The sequence below is a fragment of the Tenrec ecaudatus genome, chromosome 9, assembly GCF_050624435.1.
Source record: "Tenrec ecaudatus isolate mTenEca1 chromosome 9, mTenEca1.hap1, whole genome shotgun sequence".
Classification (NCBI taxonomy): domain Eukaryota; kingdom Metazoa; phylum Chordata; class Mammalia; order Afrosoricida; family Tenrecidae; genus Tenrec; species Tenrec ecaudatus.
This window is the reverse complement of record NC_134538.1, coordinates 136,931,715-136,951,398: the sequence shown is the minus strand read 5'-3', so window position 1 is coordinate 136,951,398 and position 19,684 is coordinate 136,931,715. Positions and strand designations below refer to the sequence as shown.

The 19,684-nt window shown below is 41.3% G+C and overlaps 1 protein-coding gene across 1 annotated transcript in view; it reads left to right on the top strand.

The window, feature by feature from the left end:
* Positions 1 to 19,684, top strand: part of ASZ1 (ankyrin repeat, SAM and basic leucine zipper domain containing 1) — a 70,192-nt gene that overhangs the window by 28,821 nt on the left and 21,687 nt on the right. Inside the window, exons 5-10 of the mRNA XM_075557687.1 lie at positions 1,531 to 1,642; positions 2,387 to 2,521; positions 4,532 to 4,656; positions 5,379 to 5,454; positions 6,914 to 6,970; positions 8,065 to 8,174. Coding sequence (XP_075413802.1) covers positions 1,531 to 1,642; positions 2,387 to 2,521; positions 4,532 to 4,656; positions 5,379 to 5,454; positions 6,914 to 6,970; positions 8,065 to 8,174 — 615 coding nt within the window. The remainder of the gene's footprint in view (positions 1 to 1,530; positions 1,643 to 2,386; positions 2,522 to 4,531; positions 4,657 to 5,378; positions 5,455 to 6,913; positions 6,971 to 8,064; positions 8,175 to 19,684) is intronic.

Below are 19,684 nucleotides of genomic sequence, written 5' to 3'. Positions count from 1 at the left end.
ACATTTGCTCTCCACTTGACATCAGCTCCTCATTCCGCCCCCTCTCACCAATCCCCTCTCCCTCGAGAGCCCTTGATAATTTATGAATTATTATTTTGTCATAACTTGCCCTGTCTGACATCTTCCTTCACCCACATTTCTGTTGTCCGTCCCCCAGGGAGGAGGTCACATGTAGATCCTTGTAATCGGTTCCCTCTTTCCAACCACTCTCCCTCTACCCTCTCAGTATCGCCACTCACCCCCCTGTTCCTGAAGGGATCATCCACCCTGGATTCCCTGTGTTTCCAGTTCATATCTGTACCAGTGTATATCCTCTGGTCTAGCTAGACTTTCAAGGGAGAATTCGGATCATGATAGTGGTGGCGGGGGGAAGCATTTAGGAACTAGAGGAAAGTTGTATTTTTCATCGGTGCTATATTGCACGTTGACTGGCTCGTCTCCTCCCCTAGACCCCTCTGCAAGGGGATCTCCAGTGGCTGACAAATGGGCTTTGGGTCTCCACTCTGCACTTCCCCCCTCATTCACTATGGTAAGATTTATTTTGTTCTGATGATGCCTTATACCTGATCCCTTCAACACCTCGTGATTGCACAAGCTGGTGTGCTTCCATGTGAGCTTTGTTGATTCTGAGCTAGATAGCTGCTTGTTTACCTTCAAGTCTTTAAGACCCCAGGCACTATCTCTTTTGATAGGCGGGCACCATCAGTTTTCTTCCCCACGTTTGCTTATGCACCCATTTATCCTCAGCGATCGTATCATGGAGGTGTGCACCCAATGATGTGATTTTTTGTTCTTTGGTACCTGATAACTGTTTCCTTCGGCACCTCGTGATCACACAGGCTGGTATGTTTTTCCATGTGGGTTTTGCTGCTTCTGAGCTAAATGGCTGCTTGTTTATCTTCAAGCCTTTAAGACCACAGATGCTATATCTTTTGATAGCCAGGCACCATCAGCTTTCTTCACCACAGTTGCTTATTCACTTGCTTTGTCTTCAGCGGTTGTGTCGGGAAGATGAGCATCATAGATTGCCAATTTAATAGAAGAAAGTATTCTTGCATTGAGGGAGTACTTGAGTGGAGGCAATGTCCTTCTGCTACCTTAATACTAAACCTATAAATATAGGCACATAGATCTATTTCCCCATCCTCATATATAAATATATTTGCATATGTACATGTCTTTATCTAGACCTCTATAAATGCCCTTTGCCTCCCAGCTCTTTCCTCTGTTTCCCTTGACTTCCCTCCTGTCCCACTATCATGCTCCGTCCCCACCTAGGTGTCAGCAATACCTCTTCATACCTTAGTGATTTTTATTTTGTTTTCCCAGTTTCTTCGCTAGAGGGTGCTGTGTAAACATTTAATCGTTAAAGTGTCATCTTTCCTGTTTTCTTGTTGAGCAATTGGGTTTTTACATCACGCGACTTGCTGTGAAAGGAAAACTGGTGGTAATATGAATGATTAAATCAGTGAAATGAGCGACTGATATTGGTGGCATTAACCCAAATGTTTCTTCCTTCATCCTCCATAGGAGACAAATGACCCCAATCATGTATGCTGCCCGAGGTGGTCACCCGCAGGTTGTCGCTCTCCTTGTTGCGCATGGAGCAGAGGTTAATGCCCAGGATGAGAATGGTTACACTGTGAGCATCACTTTTACCTTATTCCTTTTTTATTTCGAAGGCAGTTAGAGCTTATTATTGGCGATCTACAAAATGAGTTTCAAATAGTGATAACTACAGAAAGACTGGGACATAAATGCTCTCTGGTGAAGAAAAAGCCCAGCGGAAGTAAAAGAAAATAGTTGATTCCTTTGGACCTTTCTCCTGACAAAAGAAGCCCACGCAGAAAGACTGGGTTATGAGAAAGGGGGCCTGGTGGCGGGTGACGCGTGGGGCTGCTGAGCCAGGTCTGCACTTTCAAACCCACAGGTGCTCCCTGGGAGAAAGAAGACTTTCTACCCCCATAGAGGTTTACAGCCTTGGAAACTGGCAGGGGCAGTTCTACCCTGTCTTACAAGGTTGCCTTGGTCAGAATGTACTTCATGGCAGTGAATTTGGGGTTTGATTTGGGGCACTTAAGTTAGTTTTGTGTGTGGTGTGGTTTTATTTGGTTTGATTTGATAGAAAGCGCCTAAACAGTTAGGTAACATCATTTGACTACGTGAAACAGTTATTTTTTTTATTGAAATTAGCACTAGCAGACTACATTACAGTCAAACTTTGGAAATATGTTTATTGTTAAATGAAGGGGTTACATCATTGCATTAATTAGCCATGCATATGGTACTTTTTTATTGTGTCATAGATAGAGTGAAAACTCTTATTCTCTATACCCTACATGCTCCGTCTCTTTCAGCAGTATTTCCCCCCTCCCCCCAATTGCAGGCTTTAACGTGGGCAGCATATCAGGGTCATAAAAATGTTATTTTGAAGTTGCTTGAACTTGGAGCTAATAAAATGCTACAAACCAAAGATGGAAAGACACCAAGTGAGATTGCAAATAGAAATAAACATCCAGAGGTATCCTTCTATGTATTTTTATATTACATGTTGCACTGTTGTTTGTAGAACTTTTGTGTTATTTTGTTAGAACTCACAAGTAAAATAAGGCATCTGGCTATTATTAAATGCTTTTATATGTTCAATATTTTTTCTCCAGCCAGGTAATGAAACTTTATTTTTTATTCATCTTTTATTAACTAGGCAGGTACCAGTATTTATAATGTGATATAAAGGTTATATAAAGGAATAATAAATTTTTGGTTCTGCCCCTAGAAATAAAATTGTTGAATGCTATTTAATTAACCATTTGAAACTGGTCCCAACTTTTAAATATTAGTGTATTGAGAAAGTAGTAAAATGTCAAGGTTTGAACATATAATTGAAGCACTGTTTTGCTATTTTAATTCATGGACACTAGTCAAGTTAAAAAGTAAACTCTTATCTGACATGGACAAAAGGGAGGACTTTATCTTCAGCAAAGTTAGTCTCATAAAAATAAATATTTCATGACACCATTATTAATAAAAGGACGAAAGGGGAAAAAGATGAAAATGGGAGAAATGGATTTCTCACCGAAGAAAAAGAGTTTGAAGACTCTGATGGGGCCAGAGATTGGGAGCGGAGACATAGAAAAGAGGGGGAGAAACTGCAAGGCGGTAAGGAGAGAGGGTTGGTTGGAAAGGGGGAAAGGTAGGAGAAAGAACCACATGCACAGAGCCTTACTGGGATACTGCCACTACTTTGATGAGATGACTGTACAATTATATATCATGTTTTTCTTTTTGTTATATCCCACACATAGAATGGGGGAAATAATACTGAATACAACTTTTTTAAAAAGAGAAGGGTCACAGCCTTCAAAATCTCCCAGATTCCTTGCTAAACAGACCTAACACTAGTCTGAATGGCTGCAAAAGGAAAACGGAAGCACATGAGCTCGTGTGACACAAGATAGTTTCAAACAAAATGAAAACAAAAATTAAAGCAATGTTATATGCGACAAGGCAGATGATTAATGCTAATACATGTGGTTAGATGGACTGTTATTTGGATGCTAACATTAATGGTAAGTGTTTTCCATAAATAAGATTATTGGGGGGGAAAGATGATTGATAGAAACCTTGGATCTGAGCTTTCCCCCAAACGATGACTAGGAGGGGAAAGGTACCTCAAGGGTGCCTGAAACTGAGTCTCCGTCTTGGAAACGGTTTTCCAAAGCGGTCCCACGCAATCGTTAGGCACCGCGACTTAGAACTGCACATGAAAACATTCTTAAGCAATCTGAGTCCTACCATTTTCCAAGTCATACTTACATTTTCAAAATTACAGAGTAATGTTAATCACTAAAGGTCTGTGATACTTCCAAAAGAAATTTACAGCGTTTCTCCTAATTTAAAAAAACTTGAAAAGTTATAATTGACATACTAAACCTACATTATTAGATCTAGAGGAGGTAATATCAAATCTGACCAAAAAACAGTGTGTGAATATCAGAGGTTATGTGTTGCAAGTCATTAGTTATTTGGTAAAGTGGCATTTGATCTTGTGTTTTAGCTGATGACATTTCATTTGATGTGAATTTAGATGTTTAAGAATTGTTACTGTCTGTCTCTTTGAGGTGAATTTGTGGACATTTAGTCATACATATTACTTTTCGCCTTCTCAATAGTGTACATGTGTTCTAAGAATAGACTTAGTATTTCATATTTATGAGTTGCTTATCAAAAGGAGCTTTTTATTCTATATCTTATTGGAAATACAGTTAATTATTATCATCTTATATATTTTTTACTATTATCAATTAGCTACCCTTTTTTCTTTACTGACTATTCTTTTAGATCAAGGAAATATACTTGAGTTTATAAATGTTCTCAGAATATTAAGGTGTAAAGGTGTTTATTGTTTCTCTCACATTGCTAAAATTTCCTTTCTAAGCAATGCTCTCCATATAAAATCATCGATCGTATGTTTGGTTTATTTTAAGTGGCCGTGATGTTAACCATTTGAATGGCTTGTTCACTTTTTCAGATCTTCAGCTTACTTTCTTTGACATTAAATCCATTGGAAGGAAAGACTCAACAGCTAACTAAGGAAGAGACTATTTGTAAACTGTTAGCAACAGACTGTGATAAAGAAAAAGATAATTTATTTAGGTAACGTGACATGTTTTCATTCAAGCAAATAACTTCTAAATGAGGAAGAGCTGCATGTTTTTGTTACTTGTGATAAATGTGGTGATTTATTTTAAAACATTTTATAAACTTTTACAGCCATTTTTAATACTGCTTGGAAATATCAGTACTCTATTCTTCAGAGTGTCAGAAGAATTACATTGATTTGTACCAACACTAAACATAACTTTAAATGTAAAATTTCAAAGTAAATTGACTTTAAATGTAAACTTTAATAGACTACATTAATAAAATTTATTTCTAAAAGATTCTAGGATTGTTTTTGTTAATGTTCAAAGTACTGTATCGCTCTCATTCTTTTTAGTACACTTCTGATTTTATAAGTCAAAATTAAAGATGTGTATCTTTTCCTGAATACAGTTGTGTATTATATGGCCATAGGCATATTCTATACCCACATTTTAAAATTACCACTTAATTTTCATTTTTTGCAATTAAAGACATTTTGTGTGCCAGTAATGGTGGCAAAGATTATCATTCTCAGGAAAGATAAGCTACATTTTATCAATATTTTCTCATATCTTCATTCAAGAAACCTTGCTCATTTGATAAAGCATAGGGCTACTATGTAAATTCACAAATGAATTCTGCATGGATTCATGCTTAATCTCCCTCTGAAATCTATCTGAATGTGTGCATGTATTGTTCTGTGCTCAAGTTGACATTGCTATAAATATTCTTAGTTCATACGCAGCATTTGGAGAGTTGGACTTATTTTTACATGGTCTTGGACTTGAACATATGACAGATTTATTAAAGGTAATATTCCATATGTTAATTTACAGTTAACTGTGTACATGTTTGTTATTTAAATAACATTATGTTTTCATTCATAAGCATGCCGATAGGTGTCAGTTGTATTGACACTTTCCTCTCATTTGTATTAGTCACTATTGCAACTGCCATCGAGTTGATGCCAAATCCTAGCGGGCCGACAGGACACGGTGGAACTGACTGCCCAGTGAGCTTCCAAGCCTCTGCCTGGTCAATAGGGTAGGAAGACAGAGCTGTCTTCCTCGGAATGACTGGGGTCCGAACTACTGACCTTTTAGAACACAGCCCACCTTATAACCATGACAGCACATCTAAGATTTGTATTACACCCTATTTTAAATGAGTGGTACAGTGATTGAGCCCTCAGGTGATACCTTCAAAGTTAGCAGTTCAAACCCATCAGCCTCTCTGGGGGAGAAAAATGTGGCAGTGTGTTCCCATAAAGATGTACAGCCTTAGAAACTAAGGAGCAGGTGTACTCTGCCCTGTAGGATTGTTATGGGTCGGGGTTGACAAGACCGCAATGGGTTTTTAGATAATTTTACCCACTGTATTCACAGAATTTCTCTTAATAGGTCTGAGCCCATCGTTGCTTATTCCAGCCCCTGAACTTCCTGCAGAGAATATTCACAGAAACCTGATTTTAAACCAGACAAATCACCTTGTGATCACAAATCACAGTAATTTATTCCAATCATTATTAACTGAAATACATTAGATCATCTTTTCCATTTCTTTTTTTATTTTCCCATAAGACAATAATGCCCAGAGCGGAGGTCTTGGAAAGGGTAAATTAGGTTAGAGCCCAAGCATTGTCGTCATGTGATTTGACAGTCATCAGCAAAGTAGAAATCCTGAAGCACTGCACAGCACACGCACAGATGGCGACGATGGGCTCACACCTAGACAGACGCTTGTGAGGATGGGGCAGGACCGGCAGTGTTGTGTTCTGCTACCCGGAGGGTTGTTATGAGTCAGAACTGACTCAATTACACCAAAGAGTAAAGTACCATTAACTTGCCTCAGGGTATGAGGAGTCCGTACACTCTATTTGTGTACTTCCCAGTGGGGCCGTGTTGTACATCTTGTATCGTCTTCCTTTTGGGGAAGTATTCAATAAAGTCTTACTGATGGTTTGATACAATTAGACATACAACATATTCATAAGACATAATATATAGCAATTTTGTACTTTTCGTGTATGCAAATAACTATTATATTTTGTTTGCATCTAAAAAACTAGATATGTTCATACTCTTAAGCGAAGCTGGGTATTGTGACATTAATTACTAATTTCCCAGGAGTATTGTTCTGCATTTGCATGTCCTAACCCTTTTAGAGAGGGGAAGGTGGAAGTGGATCTTACAACTAACTTACAATATCTTGATCAACTTCCCCTTAAGCTACTTTATACTGAACAATGGTATATTTTCCTTTTCTGTAGGAAAGGGATATATCTTTAAGACACCTTATGACTATGAAAAACGATGAATTTTTAAAGGTTAGTATCCATTTCAGAAACTTTAGACAGTCTTTCATGCTTTAATCATATATCCTGCTTTCTCTTTTAAAAGACCCTTGAACCACACACTGGTTAATCCTTTATTAGTCTTTATTCAGAATCGACTCAATGGCAGTGATTTGGTTTTGATTTTGAGAGAATTTGTTGTTTAGGTTTCAAATAAACCCTATTGTCGTTAAGTCTATTTCAACTTCTAGTGACTCTTACAGGACAGAAACAAACAGTTTATAGATTTGGAAAAGGCTGTAAATCTCTACTGAAGCAAACAGCCTCATCTGTCTCTTGCAGCGAAACGCAGACCTTTTGCTTCGTAGCTGAGTGCTCTGACTGCTGCACCACCAGGGCTCCAACTGTGGATCGCCATAACGCAGTTCTGCTGCTAAAGTGCTTACTTTAAGAACGTTCGGGACTTAGAGTTCTTAAAAAGGTTTTATTTTTAGCTTTTATTCAGCTTGTCTTCACATTGTAACTAGAATGTGAAATTGATTTGTAAGACAGTAGACAACTTGGAATTAAGAGGTGTTTTTATGGATGTGGATCCCCAAAACTCGGGAAACTCATTATTTTACTTAATAAGTAACCAGAGTAACTGTGAAAAGTAGAGATACTTTCATAAACATCATACCAAATATGTTAAGATGTTGCTACAGAAGTACAGTCAAAGCATAAATAAAAACTACATTACTTGAATAAATAAGTTAGAAATTTTTATTTACTATTAAAATTTGAGTCAAAGATTCTCAGTTTAGCGCTCATTTAAGGAGGAAGAAAACATTTTTTGTGGGCATGTGAAGGATTTGTATATTAAAATATAGGATTTAGTTTTTATAGTACAGAGTTACTAGTATTTATTTCAAATAATTGTAGTCACTATATGGTTATTATTTTAATTATATAACTAACCTTGCCCATCACAGCAAGCCCTAGACCTTTTCGTACTTGTTACTATTCCAGTATGTATCTGTTTTTCCAAGATGTAAATTTTAACCAAACAGAAACATTCTTTAGTAATTTTAAATATTAAGTGATTCAAGTAAAACTTTGTTAATTTACTTTTCCTTTTTAATGTATAGAATGGAATTTCAAGTAAAGATCAGCAGAAAATTCTGTCTGCTCTTAAAGAATTAATGGTAGAAGAGATAAAATTTGGAGAGCTACCTGAAGTAGCAAAGTTGGAAATCAGGTAAAGTTACTGATTTACATTAATACCAGTTATTTTTGTTTTAATTTAATTTTAATTATTAACATCATTTTGATTGATTCATTTCCCCAAGACCATCCATAGAGGATACTTTTTTTTAATCATTTTATTGGGGGCTCATACAACTTTTATCACAATCCATACATATATCCATTGTGTCAAACACACTTGTACATTTGTTACACTCATCTTCAAAACATTTGCTTTCTATTTGAGCCTTTGGTATCAGCTCCTCATTTTTCCCCTCCCTCCCTGCCCTCCCTCATGAACCCTTGATAATTTAGAAATTATTATTTTGTCATATCTTATACTGTCCAACATCTCCCTTCACTTACTTTTCTGTTGCCGGTCCCCCAGGGAGAAGGTTATATGTAGATCCTTGTAATCAGTTCCCCCTTTCTACCCCACCTTCCCTCCACCCTCTCTGTATCACCACTCTCACCATTGGTCCTGAAGAAGGTTCATCTGTCCTGGGTTCCCTGTGTTTCCAGTTCCTATCTCTACCAGTGTACATCCCTGGTTTAGCTGGATTTATAAGGTAGAATTGGGATCATGATAGTAGGCTGGGGGAGTAAGCATTTAAGAACTAGAGTAGTTTTATGTTTCATCATTGCTACCCTGCACCCTCACTGGCTCATCTCCCCACAATCCTTCTGTAAGGAAATATCCAGTTGTCCACACATGGGCTTTGGGGCCCCTCCCCGCACTGCCTCTCATATACAATGATATGATTTTTTTTTTTCTGTGATGCCTGATACCTCATCCCTTCAACACCTTGTGAGCAGACAGGCTGGTGTGCTTCCTCCATGTGGGCTTTGTTACTTCCCTGCCAGAGGGCCGCTTGTTTACCTTCAAGCTTTTGAGAACCCAGACGCTTTATCTTTTGATAGCCAGGCACCATCAGCTTTCTTCACCACATTTGCTTATGCACCCACTTTGTCTTCAGTGATGGTGTCAGGAAGGTGAGCATCATGGAATGCCAGTTTAATAGAACAACGTGTTCTTGCATCGAGTGAGTACTTGAGTGGATGCACAGTGTCCATCTGCAACCTTAATACTAAACCTATAAATATATGCACATAGATTTATTTCCCCATCATCATATGTAAATATATTTACATATGTACATGCCTGGATTTAGGCCTCTATAAATGCTATTTGCCTCCTAGTTCTTTCCTCTAATTCCTTTTACTTTCCTCTTGCCCACTATCATGTTCAGCCTTCATTTTGTTTCAGTAATTTCTCAGCCTTCTTTTTGTTTCAGTAATTGGCCTTGATCAAGCCCTTCCGGGCCTCTTACACCCTCCTTGCCACTGATTTTGGATCACTTGTTGTTTCCATGTCCCTGGGTTTGTTAACCCCACTTCCTTTCCTCCACCTGTCCCCCTGAAAGTATTGGTCCCATTGTTTTCTCCTCCAGATTGTTTATCCAGCCTATCTTATCTAGATAGACCTGCAGAGATAACAATATGCACAAAAACAAGACAGAGCAAAACAAAGCCACAAAACAATGACGAAAAAAGAAAAGCCTGTAAATAATTCAAGGTCTGTTTCTTGACCTTCAGGAGTGTTTTCCGGTCGAATCTGATGGGGTTCAACGCCCTGGCCCCAAAGCCTGTTTTTGGTATTCCCTTGGAGCTTCCTTGCTCTGCTCCCTTTGTTGTTCTCTTGCACACGCTTAGTGTTTTCCCACACTGTGTCTCCAGTTTTGTCCCCTGTATGGCTATGGGTGAGTGAGGGATGTTGTGTGTCATAGTGGGGCAGACCACATGGTCCTCTCTGTGCATTGGCTGTTCTGAGCAGGGATATCATCCTCAAGGCTTGGTGGCCCAGGATGTGTTCCACTCTCTCCTTCCCCCTTCATTTGCTCCCATGTGCTCTGATCAGACATGCCCCTCTGCCCTAGCTGCAGCGTCAGTGCAGTCCTCTGAAGTAACTTCTTCTTGGGGAAGGGGCTGCCCACATAGTGGGGATTGGGCCCGCCACTGAGACCTCTCTACTGGTTCCTTGCTTCATGCTGGCATGTTGCATTCATATCTTGAATCACCGGGTTGAAGTCTGGTCCCCCTTTCCCTATGGAGATACTAACGATACCCTCCCTTTGGGTGGGTTAGTGCCCTGTTCCCCCGCTACCCATTTCTTCTTTTTTTTTCTTTTTTGCCCCTCCTTTTTAGTTGACCACCATATGTATCCCTGGATTTGGTCTGGCCCCTGTCATATTACCTGGTCTTCACCCCAGGAATATTTGTATACAGTAGCTTTTTCCCTGTGCCCCTTTTGCATTTTTTTAAAGCTTACCTCAGCAGATTCATGTTGTACTCGCCCTTTTGTTCTTGCCTTACTTCGCTTAGCACAATTTCCTCCAGTTCCTCCCGTGCAGCGATGTGCTTCATGCATTCATCTCTGCTTTTGAGGGACGTGTAATACTCCATTGTATGTGTGTACCACCATTTTTTAATCCATTCGTCTGTTGATGGAACTTTTGGTTGTTTCCAACTCCTTGCAGTTGTGAACTGTGCCTCGATGAACATTGGTCTGGCCATGGTTTGTTTCTTGCCTCTTCTGGGTATACTCCCAGTAGGGACATTGCTGGGTCATAAGGTAGCTCAATTTCCACCTGTTTTAGATATCACCAAATTGATTCCTATAGTAGCTGTATGTGCCTATAAGTCCACCAGCAGTGGATGAGAGTTCCTATCTCACAACAGCCCCTCCAACACTTGTTGCTTTCAGATTTTTAAAATTTGGCTATCTTTCAGGGTGTTAGGTGGTACCTCATTGTTTTAATTTGCATTTCTCTTATGGCTAATGATCAGGAACATTTTCTCATATGTTTGTTGGCCATTCGGATTTCTGCCCTTGTGAAACTTGTATTCAGGTCCTTGACCCACCTCCTCAGTGGGAAATTATTTTTTTCTTTTTGGAAGCTAGCAGAGTATTGTAGATTTTAGTAATAAGGCTTTTTTTGGATGTATCATTGCTAAAGAGGCTTTCCCAGTCTGTGGGCTTTCTTAATACTCTCTCGGTGAATTTTTTCTATGCACACAAGTATTTTATCTTGTGTATATCCCACTTTTCAATTTGTGACTCCTGTATTTGTGTCCTTCCTTATTTATGATAGCCTATGTATTCCCTGTGCTAAAGTTCTCAGGTTGGTCCCAATTCCCTCATTGATGGACCTAGTAGTTTGGGATTTTACCTTGAGGTCTCTGATCCATCTTGAGTTTATTCTTGTGCCTGGAGTGAGGTAAGGGTCTTGCTTCATTTTTCTGCAGGTAGATGTCCAAATGGAGTGTGCTTTATAAAGTCCATCTTTGGGGGATGCAGTATTTTGAATGAAATTGCCTCTTTTGTGAACTCACAGACATTTTGGTTTTAATTTTATACTTCCATCTTGCTAAATTGAGCAATGGTAAGAGAGAACATTTTCAGAGTGCAGCATTGCTTTATTTTTCCGAACTTAAATCATACTGTATTTTCAATAAGGTTTCCCAGCTGTTTAAGTTCCCTTTCAACAATTTCTACATAATGCAGGCACCTAGTTCTCTTTAATTCATTGTATTTTTATATAAGAAAATAAATCATTTATTTATTTCTTTTTTTAATTGTTTTATTAGGGGCTCATACAACCCTTATCACAATCCATACATATATCAATTGTGTACAGAACATTTCTACATTCATTGCCCTCATCATTCTCAAAACATTTGCTCTCCACCTAAGCCCTTAGCATCAGGTCCTCATTTTCCCCTCCCTCCCAACACCCCCTTTCCTCATGAACCCTTGATAATTTATAAATTATTATTTTGTCATATCTTGCCCTGTCCCACGTCTCTCTTCACCCACTTTTCTGTTGTCTGTCCCCCAGGGAGGAGGTCACATGTAGATCCTTGTAATCGGTTCCCTCCTTCCAACCCACTCTCCCTCTACCCTCCCATTATCGCCACTCACACCACTGGTCCTGAGGGGATCGTCTGCCCTGGATTCCCTGTGTTTCCAGCTCCTATCTGTACCAGTGTACATCCTCTGGTCTAGCCAGACTTTCAAGGGAGAATTCAGATCATGATAGTGGGAGGGGCAGGGGGGGAGGAAGCATTTAGGAACTAGAGGAAAGATGTATTTTTCATCGGTGCTACAACACACCTTGACGGGCTGGCTCCTCCCCTAGACCCTTCTGCAAGGGGAACTCCAGTGGCTGACAAATGGGCTTTTGGTCTCCACCCTGCACTTCCCCCTTCATTCACTATGATAAGATTTTCTTTTTTGTTCTGATGATGCCTTATACCTGATCCCTTCAACACCTTGTGATCACACAGGCTGGTGTGCTTCTTCCATGTGGGCTTTGTTGCTTCTGAGCTAGATGGCTGCTTGTTTACCTTCAAGCCTTTAAGACCCCAGATGCTATCTATACCTTTTGATAGGCGGGCACCATCAGCTTTCTTCCCCACGTTTGCTTATGCACCCATTTGTCCTCGGCGATCATATCATGGAGGTGTGCACCCCATGATAGGATTTTTTGTTCTTTGAGGCCTGATAACTGATCCCTTCTAGCACCGCGTGATCACACAGGCTGGTGTGTTCTCCTATGTGGGCTTTGTGACTTTTGAGCTAGATGGCCGCTTGTTTACCCTCAAGCTTTTAAGACCCCAGACGCTTTATCTTTTGATAGCCTGGCACCATCAGCTAAGAAAGCATTTCTAACGTGGCTCAGTTCTCTATTTTTTGCATTATTGCATGAAATTATGTTTTGTCTAAATAGGTAATTACATTTCTAATATAAACTTGTCTTGTACAAATATAAGTAATTAGAAATTAATTTTGAAAATAATTTATTTTATGACTGTATCATGGAACTCTAGGTGATTTTATTAACTTTTTCTTTTGAAATAATTATAGGTCCACAGGTAATTCCAAAGAGACGTACAGGGAGATCCCATGCACCAATCCTCTCCCAGTATTAATATCTTGTGTAACTGTGAATACATACCCAAACCAGAATATTGGCATTGCTATGATCTATTGAAGTCACTCATGTTTCACTAGTTACAGTATACTCTTTAACGTTTGTTAGAAGTATGTGTAGCCATGACTATGCAATTCTATCCTACATGGAGATTTAAGCCACTACCATCTTCAGTTTCTTTATTTATTTATACACAGGTTCATGTGCCCCCTCTATCTCTAACCCCTGAGGACCACTAAGGTGTTAGCCATCTCTATAATGATGTTATAAATTAATAAAGCAACCTGTGTCCTTTTTTGATTGACGTTTTTCACTCAGTGCTGCTCTTCAGCTCTGTCTCGTGGTCTCCTTAACTCAGCCTCTGGTCTCATGGTGGCATGTGGTGTGCTGCCGCTGCTACTTGAGACAGAGATTTGAAACATTTTAAACTGGTGGCCCTTCTTCCTTGGGAGTTCAGGGAATTCTCTCTCCTGCATCTGTGATGCCTCATTCTTATCGTCATGAATCCCCTCTGTTTGTGTTTCACACATCCTGTTTGCATTGTCCCCACCCAATCGTTTGGTGGGAGTTACAAAGACTTAAATAAACACCATTTCAAGAAATTTCATTTCACCACAGTATTACTAATTAATTCATTTTTATTGCTTCATAGTATTCCATGACGTCTATGTCTCAGTGTGTTTAGTCACTTAGCCACGAAAGGACATTTGAGTTTACTTTAGTTTGGAGTTATTTCAAATAAAGCTACTTTGGACAAAATGTATAAGACACTGCATGAAAATAAATTTTCATTTCCAGGAGAAAAATGTCCAGAAGATCATTGGACTAGGTCCTGTAATAATTCCATATTTTAAAAAATGTTTAGCTTTTCCCCACAGTGGCAGTACCATTTTGTATTGCACCAGCAGTGCATGCATGATCCAGGTTTGGTTTTGTTGTGTACCTTTGTCAGCATTTGGTGTGTGCTTCTGTTGTGAGGAAGTTGCTGGGTGCAACAGAAGGAAACACTGCCCAGCCTGTGCCATCCCGGCAGTTGTTCTTAAGTTTGAGCTTATCGTGGCCAGTGTCAATCCAGCTTGTCGGGGGCCTTTCGCTTATTCACTGCCCTTCAGCTTTACCATGGAGGATGTCATTCTCCAGGGACTGGTCTCTCCTGACAACAGGTTCGAAGTCTCCCCGTCCTTGCTCCTAAAGAGCATCATGACTACTTTTTCCAAGACAGATGCTTATTCTGTTGGTGTTCCATGGCACTGTCAATATCCTTTCCCAGCACCATAATTCAAATGCGTCAACTCTGATCTGGTCTTCCTTACTCAGTGTCCAACTTTCATGTGCATATGATGCAGTGGAATAGAGCATGGCTTGGGTCACGTGCACCTTAGTTCTCAGTGTAACATCTTGTTTTTCAGTACTCTAAAAGGGTGCTTGTACAGTACTTTTGCCTAAGGCAGCTTGTGTTTTGATCTCTTGACTGCTGCTTCCATGAGCATTGATTGTAGATCCAAGCAAGAAAAAAATCCTTTTAGCAACTTGCATCTTTTCTCCATTTATCATTATGTGACCTATTGGTTCAGTTGTAAGGATTTCTTTACATTGAGTTGTAATCCACACTGAAGGCTGCAGTCTTTGATCTTCATCAACAGGTGCTTCAAATCCACCTCACTTTCAGCAAGTGACATTGTGTCATCTGCACATCACAAGTTGCTTTTAAATTTTCCTCCAATCCTGATGCAATATTCTTTGTCAAATAATCCAACTTCCTTGATTATTTGCTCAGCATACAGATTAAATAAATACAGTGTGAGCCTACAACCTTAATGCACCCCTTCCCTGATTTTGAACCATGCAGAATGTCCATGTTCTGCTTGCACAACTGCCTCTTGATCTGTGTACAAGTTCTACATGAGCACAATGTGATGTTCGGAAGACTTTTCATAGTTTGTTAGGATCCACACAGTGAATGCCTTGGTATTGTAATTAAAACACAAGTAAATATCTTTCGGGAGTTCTGTGCTTTCAGCTGACATCCGTCTGACATCAGCATTGATATGCCTAGTTCCACGTCCTTTTCTGAATCTGGTGTGAACCTAACAATGTACTGCTACAACCGTTGTTGGATGACCTTCAGCAAATTTTGCTTGCATGTGGTATTAATCATTGTTGTGTTTTAATTTGACCATTCTGTTGAGTCACCTTTCTTAGGAATGGGTACAAATATCAGATCTCTTCCAGTCAATTGGTCAAATGACTGTTTTCCAAATTTCCTGGCAGAGAGGAGTGAGTGCTTCCAGTGCTTCATCAGCTTGTTGAAACATTTCAGTTAGTATCCCATCAATTCCCAGAGCCTTCTTTTTAGCTAATCTTCAGTTCAACTGGAACTTCTTCCTTCATTACCATTGGCTCTTTCTCATGTGCTGCCTCCTGGAGTGGTTAAACGTTGACTAGTTCTTCTTGGCGGAGGGCCTTTGTGTTGACTAGTCCCTCTTGGCGGAGGGCCTTTGTGTTGACTAGTCCCTCTTGGCGGAGGGCCTTTGTGTTGACTAGTTCTTCTTGGCGGAGGGCCTTTGTGTTGACTAGTCCCTCTTGGCGGAGGGCCTTTGTGTTGACTAGTCCCTCTTGGCGGAGGGCCTTTGTGTTGACTAGTCCCTCTTGGCGGAGGGCCTTTGTGTTGACTAGTTCTTCTTGGCGGAGGGCCTTTGTGTTGACTAGTCCCTCTTGGCGGAGGGCCTTTGTGTTGACTAGTCCCTCTTGGCGGAGGGCCTTTGTGTTGACTAGTTCCTCTTGGCGGAGGGCCTTTGTGTTGACTAGTCCCTCTTGGCGGAGGGCCTTTGTGTTGACTAGTCCCTCTTGGCGGAGGGACTTTGTGTTGACTAGTCCCTCTTGGCGGAGGGACTTTGTGTTGACTAGTCCCTCTTGGCGGAGGGCCTGTGTGTTGACTAGTCCCTCTTGGCGGAGGGCCTTTGTGTTGACTAGTCCCTCTTGGCGGAGGGCCTTTGTGTTGACTAGTTCTTCTTGGCGGAGGGCCTTTGTGTTGACTAGTCCCTCTTGGCGGAGGGCCTTTGTGTTGACTAGTCCCTCTTGGCGGAGGGCCTTTGTGTTGACTAGTCCCTCTTGGCGGAGGGCCTTTGTGTTGACTAGTTCTTCTTGGCGGAGGGCCTTTGTGTTGACTAGTCCCTCTTGGCGGAGGGCCTTTGTGTTGACTAGTCCCTCTTGGCGGAGGGCCTTTGTGTTGACTAGTTCCTCTTGGCGGAGGGCCTTTGTGTTGACTAGTCCCTCTTGGCGGAGGGCCTTTGTGTTGACTAGTCCCTCTTGGCGGAGGGACTTTGTGTTGACTAGTCCCTCTTGGCGGAGGGACTTTGTGTTGACTAGTCCCTCTTGGCGGAGGGCCTGTGTGTTGACTAGTCCCTCTTGGCGGAGGGCCTTTGTGTTGACTAGTCCCTCTTGGCGGAGGGCCTTTGTGTTGACTAGTCCCTCTTGGCGGAGGGCCTGTGTGTTGACTAGTTCTTCTTGGCGGAGGGCATCTGTGCGGTGACTCTTCCCGTCTTCTTCTGATGCTTCCTATCTCATTCAGTGTTTGCTCGTAAAACAAACAAAACACCCTCACTGACAGTGACTTAATGGCAGCTCATAGCGACCCTTTAGGACGGACTAGAACTGGCCCTGTGGGTTTTCTGAGACTTTTCGGGAATAGAAAGTCCTGCCTTTCTCCCTCGAAGTGACTGGTGGTTTCAAATGTCTGACTGTGCATCACAGCCAAATGTGTCACCAATTTTGCCTGTATTATCTTTCGGTGTTGCAACTTGAGGCTTGAATTTTTCAGTTCCTTCTGTTTAAGATACATTAAACCTGTGATTCCTTTTTGGTTTTCATTTTTTCTTCTCTATTTATATTTTAAAAATCATTTTATTAGGGACTCATACAACTCCTATCACAATCCATACATACATCAACTGTGTAAAGCACATTTGTACATTCATTGCCCTCATCATTCTCAAAACATTTGCTCTCCACTTAAGCCCCTGGCATCAGCTCCTCCTTTTTCCCCTCCCTCCCTGCTCCTGCCCTCATGAACCCTTGATAATTTATAAATCATTATTTTGCCATATCTTGACCTGTCTGACATCTCCCTTCATCCACTTTTCTGTTGTCTGTCCCCCCAGGGAAGAGGTCACATGTAGATCCTTGTAATCGGTTCCCCCTTTCCAACCCGCTCACCCTCTACCCTCCCAGTATCGCCCCTCACACCCCTGGTCCTGAAGGTATCATCCACCCTGGATTCCCTGTGTTTCCAGTTCCTATCTGTATCAGTGTACACCTTCTGGTCCTAGCCAGACTTGCAAGGTAGAAATGGGATCATGATAGTTGGGGGAGGGGAGAGGAGGAGGAAGCATACAGGGACTAGAGGAAAGTTATGTTTCATCATTGCTACATCACACCCTGACTGGCATCTCCTCCCCACAGCCCTTCTGTAATGGGATGTCCAGTTGCCTACAGATGGGCTTTGGGTCTCCAGTCCGCACTCCCCCTCATTCACAATGACACGATTTTTTTATTCTGATGATGCCTGAGGACCTGATCCCTTTGACACCTCATGATCACAGGCTGGTGTGTTTCTTCCATGTGGGCTTTGTTTCTCCTGTGCTACATGGGCACGTGTTTACCTTCAAGCCTTTAAGACCCCAGATGTTATATCTTTTGATAGCCAGGCACCATCAGCTTTCTTCACCACATTTGCTTATTCACCCGCTTTGTCTTCAGCAATTGTGTCAGAAAGGTGAGCATCATGGAATGCCAATTTGATAGAACAAAGTATTCTTGCATGGAGGGAGTACTTGAGTGGAGGTCCAATGTCCATCTGCTACCTTAATCCTAAACTGAAAATATAGGCGCATAGATCTATTTCCCAATCCTCATATATAAATATATTTACATATGTACATGGCTTTATTTAGACTTCTATAATTGCCCTTGGCCTCCTAGCTCTTTCCGTTTTTTCCTTTGACTTTCCTCTTGTCCCGCTATCATGCTCACCCTTCATTTGGGTTTCAGTAATTCCTCTTGGTTACATTACCCTTGATCATGCCCTACCAGGCCTCCTACACCCTCCTCACCACTGATTTGGATCACTTGTTCCCTTGTCCCTGGGTTTGTTAACACCACTACCTGTCCCCCCCACCTCCCTCTCTCCTATGTCCCCCCAAAACTGCCAGTCCTGTTGTTTTCTCCTCCAGGTTGTTCATCCAGCCTATCTTATTTAGACAGACCTGCAGAGATAATAACAAACAAAAACAAGACAGAGCAAAACCAAGCAACAATATAAAACAAAACAACAAACCAATGACAAAAACAAAACCCAATAAGAAAGTAATGCTTGTAGTTAGTTCAAGGACTGTTTGTTGGCCTTTAGAAGTGTTTCCCAGTCCAGTGTGTTGGGGCACCAAGCCCTGACCCCAAAGTCTACCTTCAGCATTCCCAGGGAACTCGCCGCTTTGTTCCCTAGCGTTCTGTTGCACCCCTTAAGTGTTTGGCTCAGTGTGGTGGGATCAGATCGGTTGCAATTCCACACTGTCCCCTGTAGGGCGATGGGTCAGTGAGGGACGTCTTGTCTCATACTGGGGCCGGCCATGCGGTCCTCCTTGTGGACTGGCTGCTCTGAGTGGGAACATCGTCCTCAAGACCTGGTGGGCCAGGATGTGCTCCATGCTCTCCTCCTCCCCCTTCATCTGTTCCTGTGTGCTCCAATCAGGGAGCTGCAGATTCAATGCCATCTTCTGAAATAAATTCTTCTTGGGGGAGGGGCAGGTGTCCACGTAGGTGGGATTGGGACCGGCCCCTCAGACCTCTCCACTGGTTCCTTTGTGCTTTTCTGACGCTAGGGTTTTGCACATTTCATTATAATATTTGGCTTTGCCTTCTCAAACCACTCTTTGAAATTTTCTGTTCAGCTATTTTACTTCATTTCTTCCATGTCCCTTAACTACTCTACAATTAGAGCAACTTTCTGAGTCTCTTCTGATATCCATTTTGATCTTTTGTTTTTTAAAAATTCATTTTATTGGGGCTCATACAACTCTTACCACAATCCATACATACAAACATTGTGTCAAGCACATTTGTACATTTGTTGCCAGCATCATTCTCAAAACATTTGCTTTCTACTTGAGCCCTTAATGTCAGCTCCTCATTTTTCCCTCTCCTCCCTCTCCTGAACCCTTTCCACTCCTCCCCCTCATGAACCCTTGATAATTTATAAATTATTACTATTTTGTCATATCTTAACTGTCTGAAGTCTCCCTTCGCTCACTTTTCTGTTGCCCATCCCCCAAGGAGGAGTTTATATGTAAGTCCTTGTAATCGGTCCCCCCCTTTTACCCCACCTTCCCTCCACCCTCCAGGTATGGCCACTCTCACCACTGGTCCTGAAGGGATCATGCACCCTGGATTCCCTGTGTTTCCAGTTCCTATCTGTACCAGTGTACATCCTCTGGCCTAGCCACAGCTTTTCTTTCTTTCATTTCTTTCTTGTCTT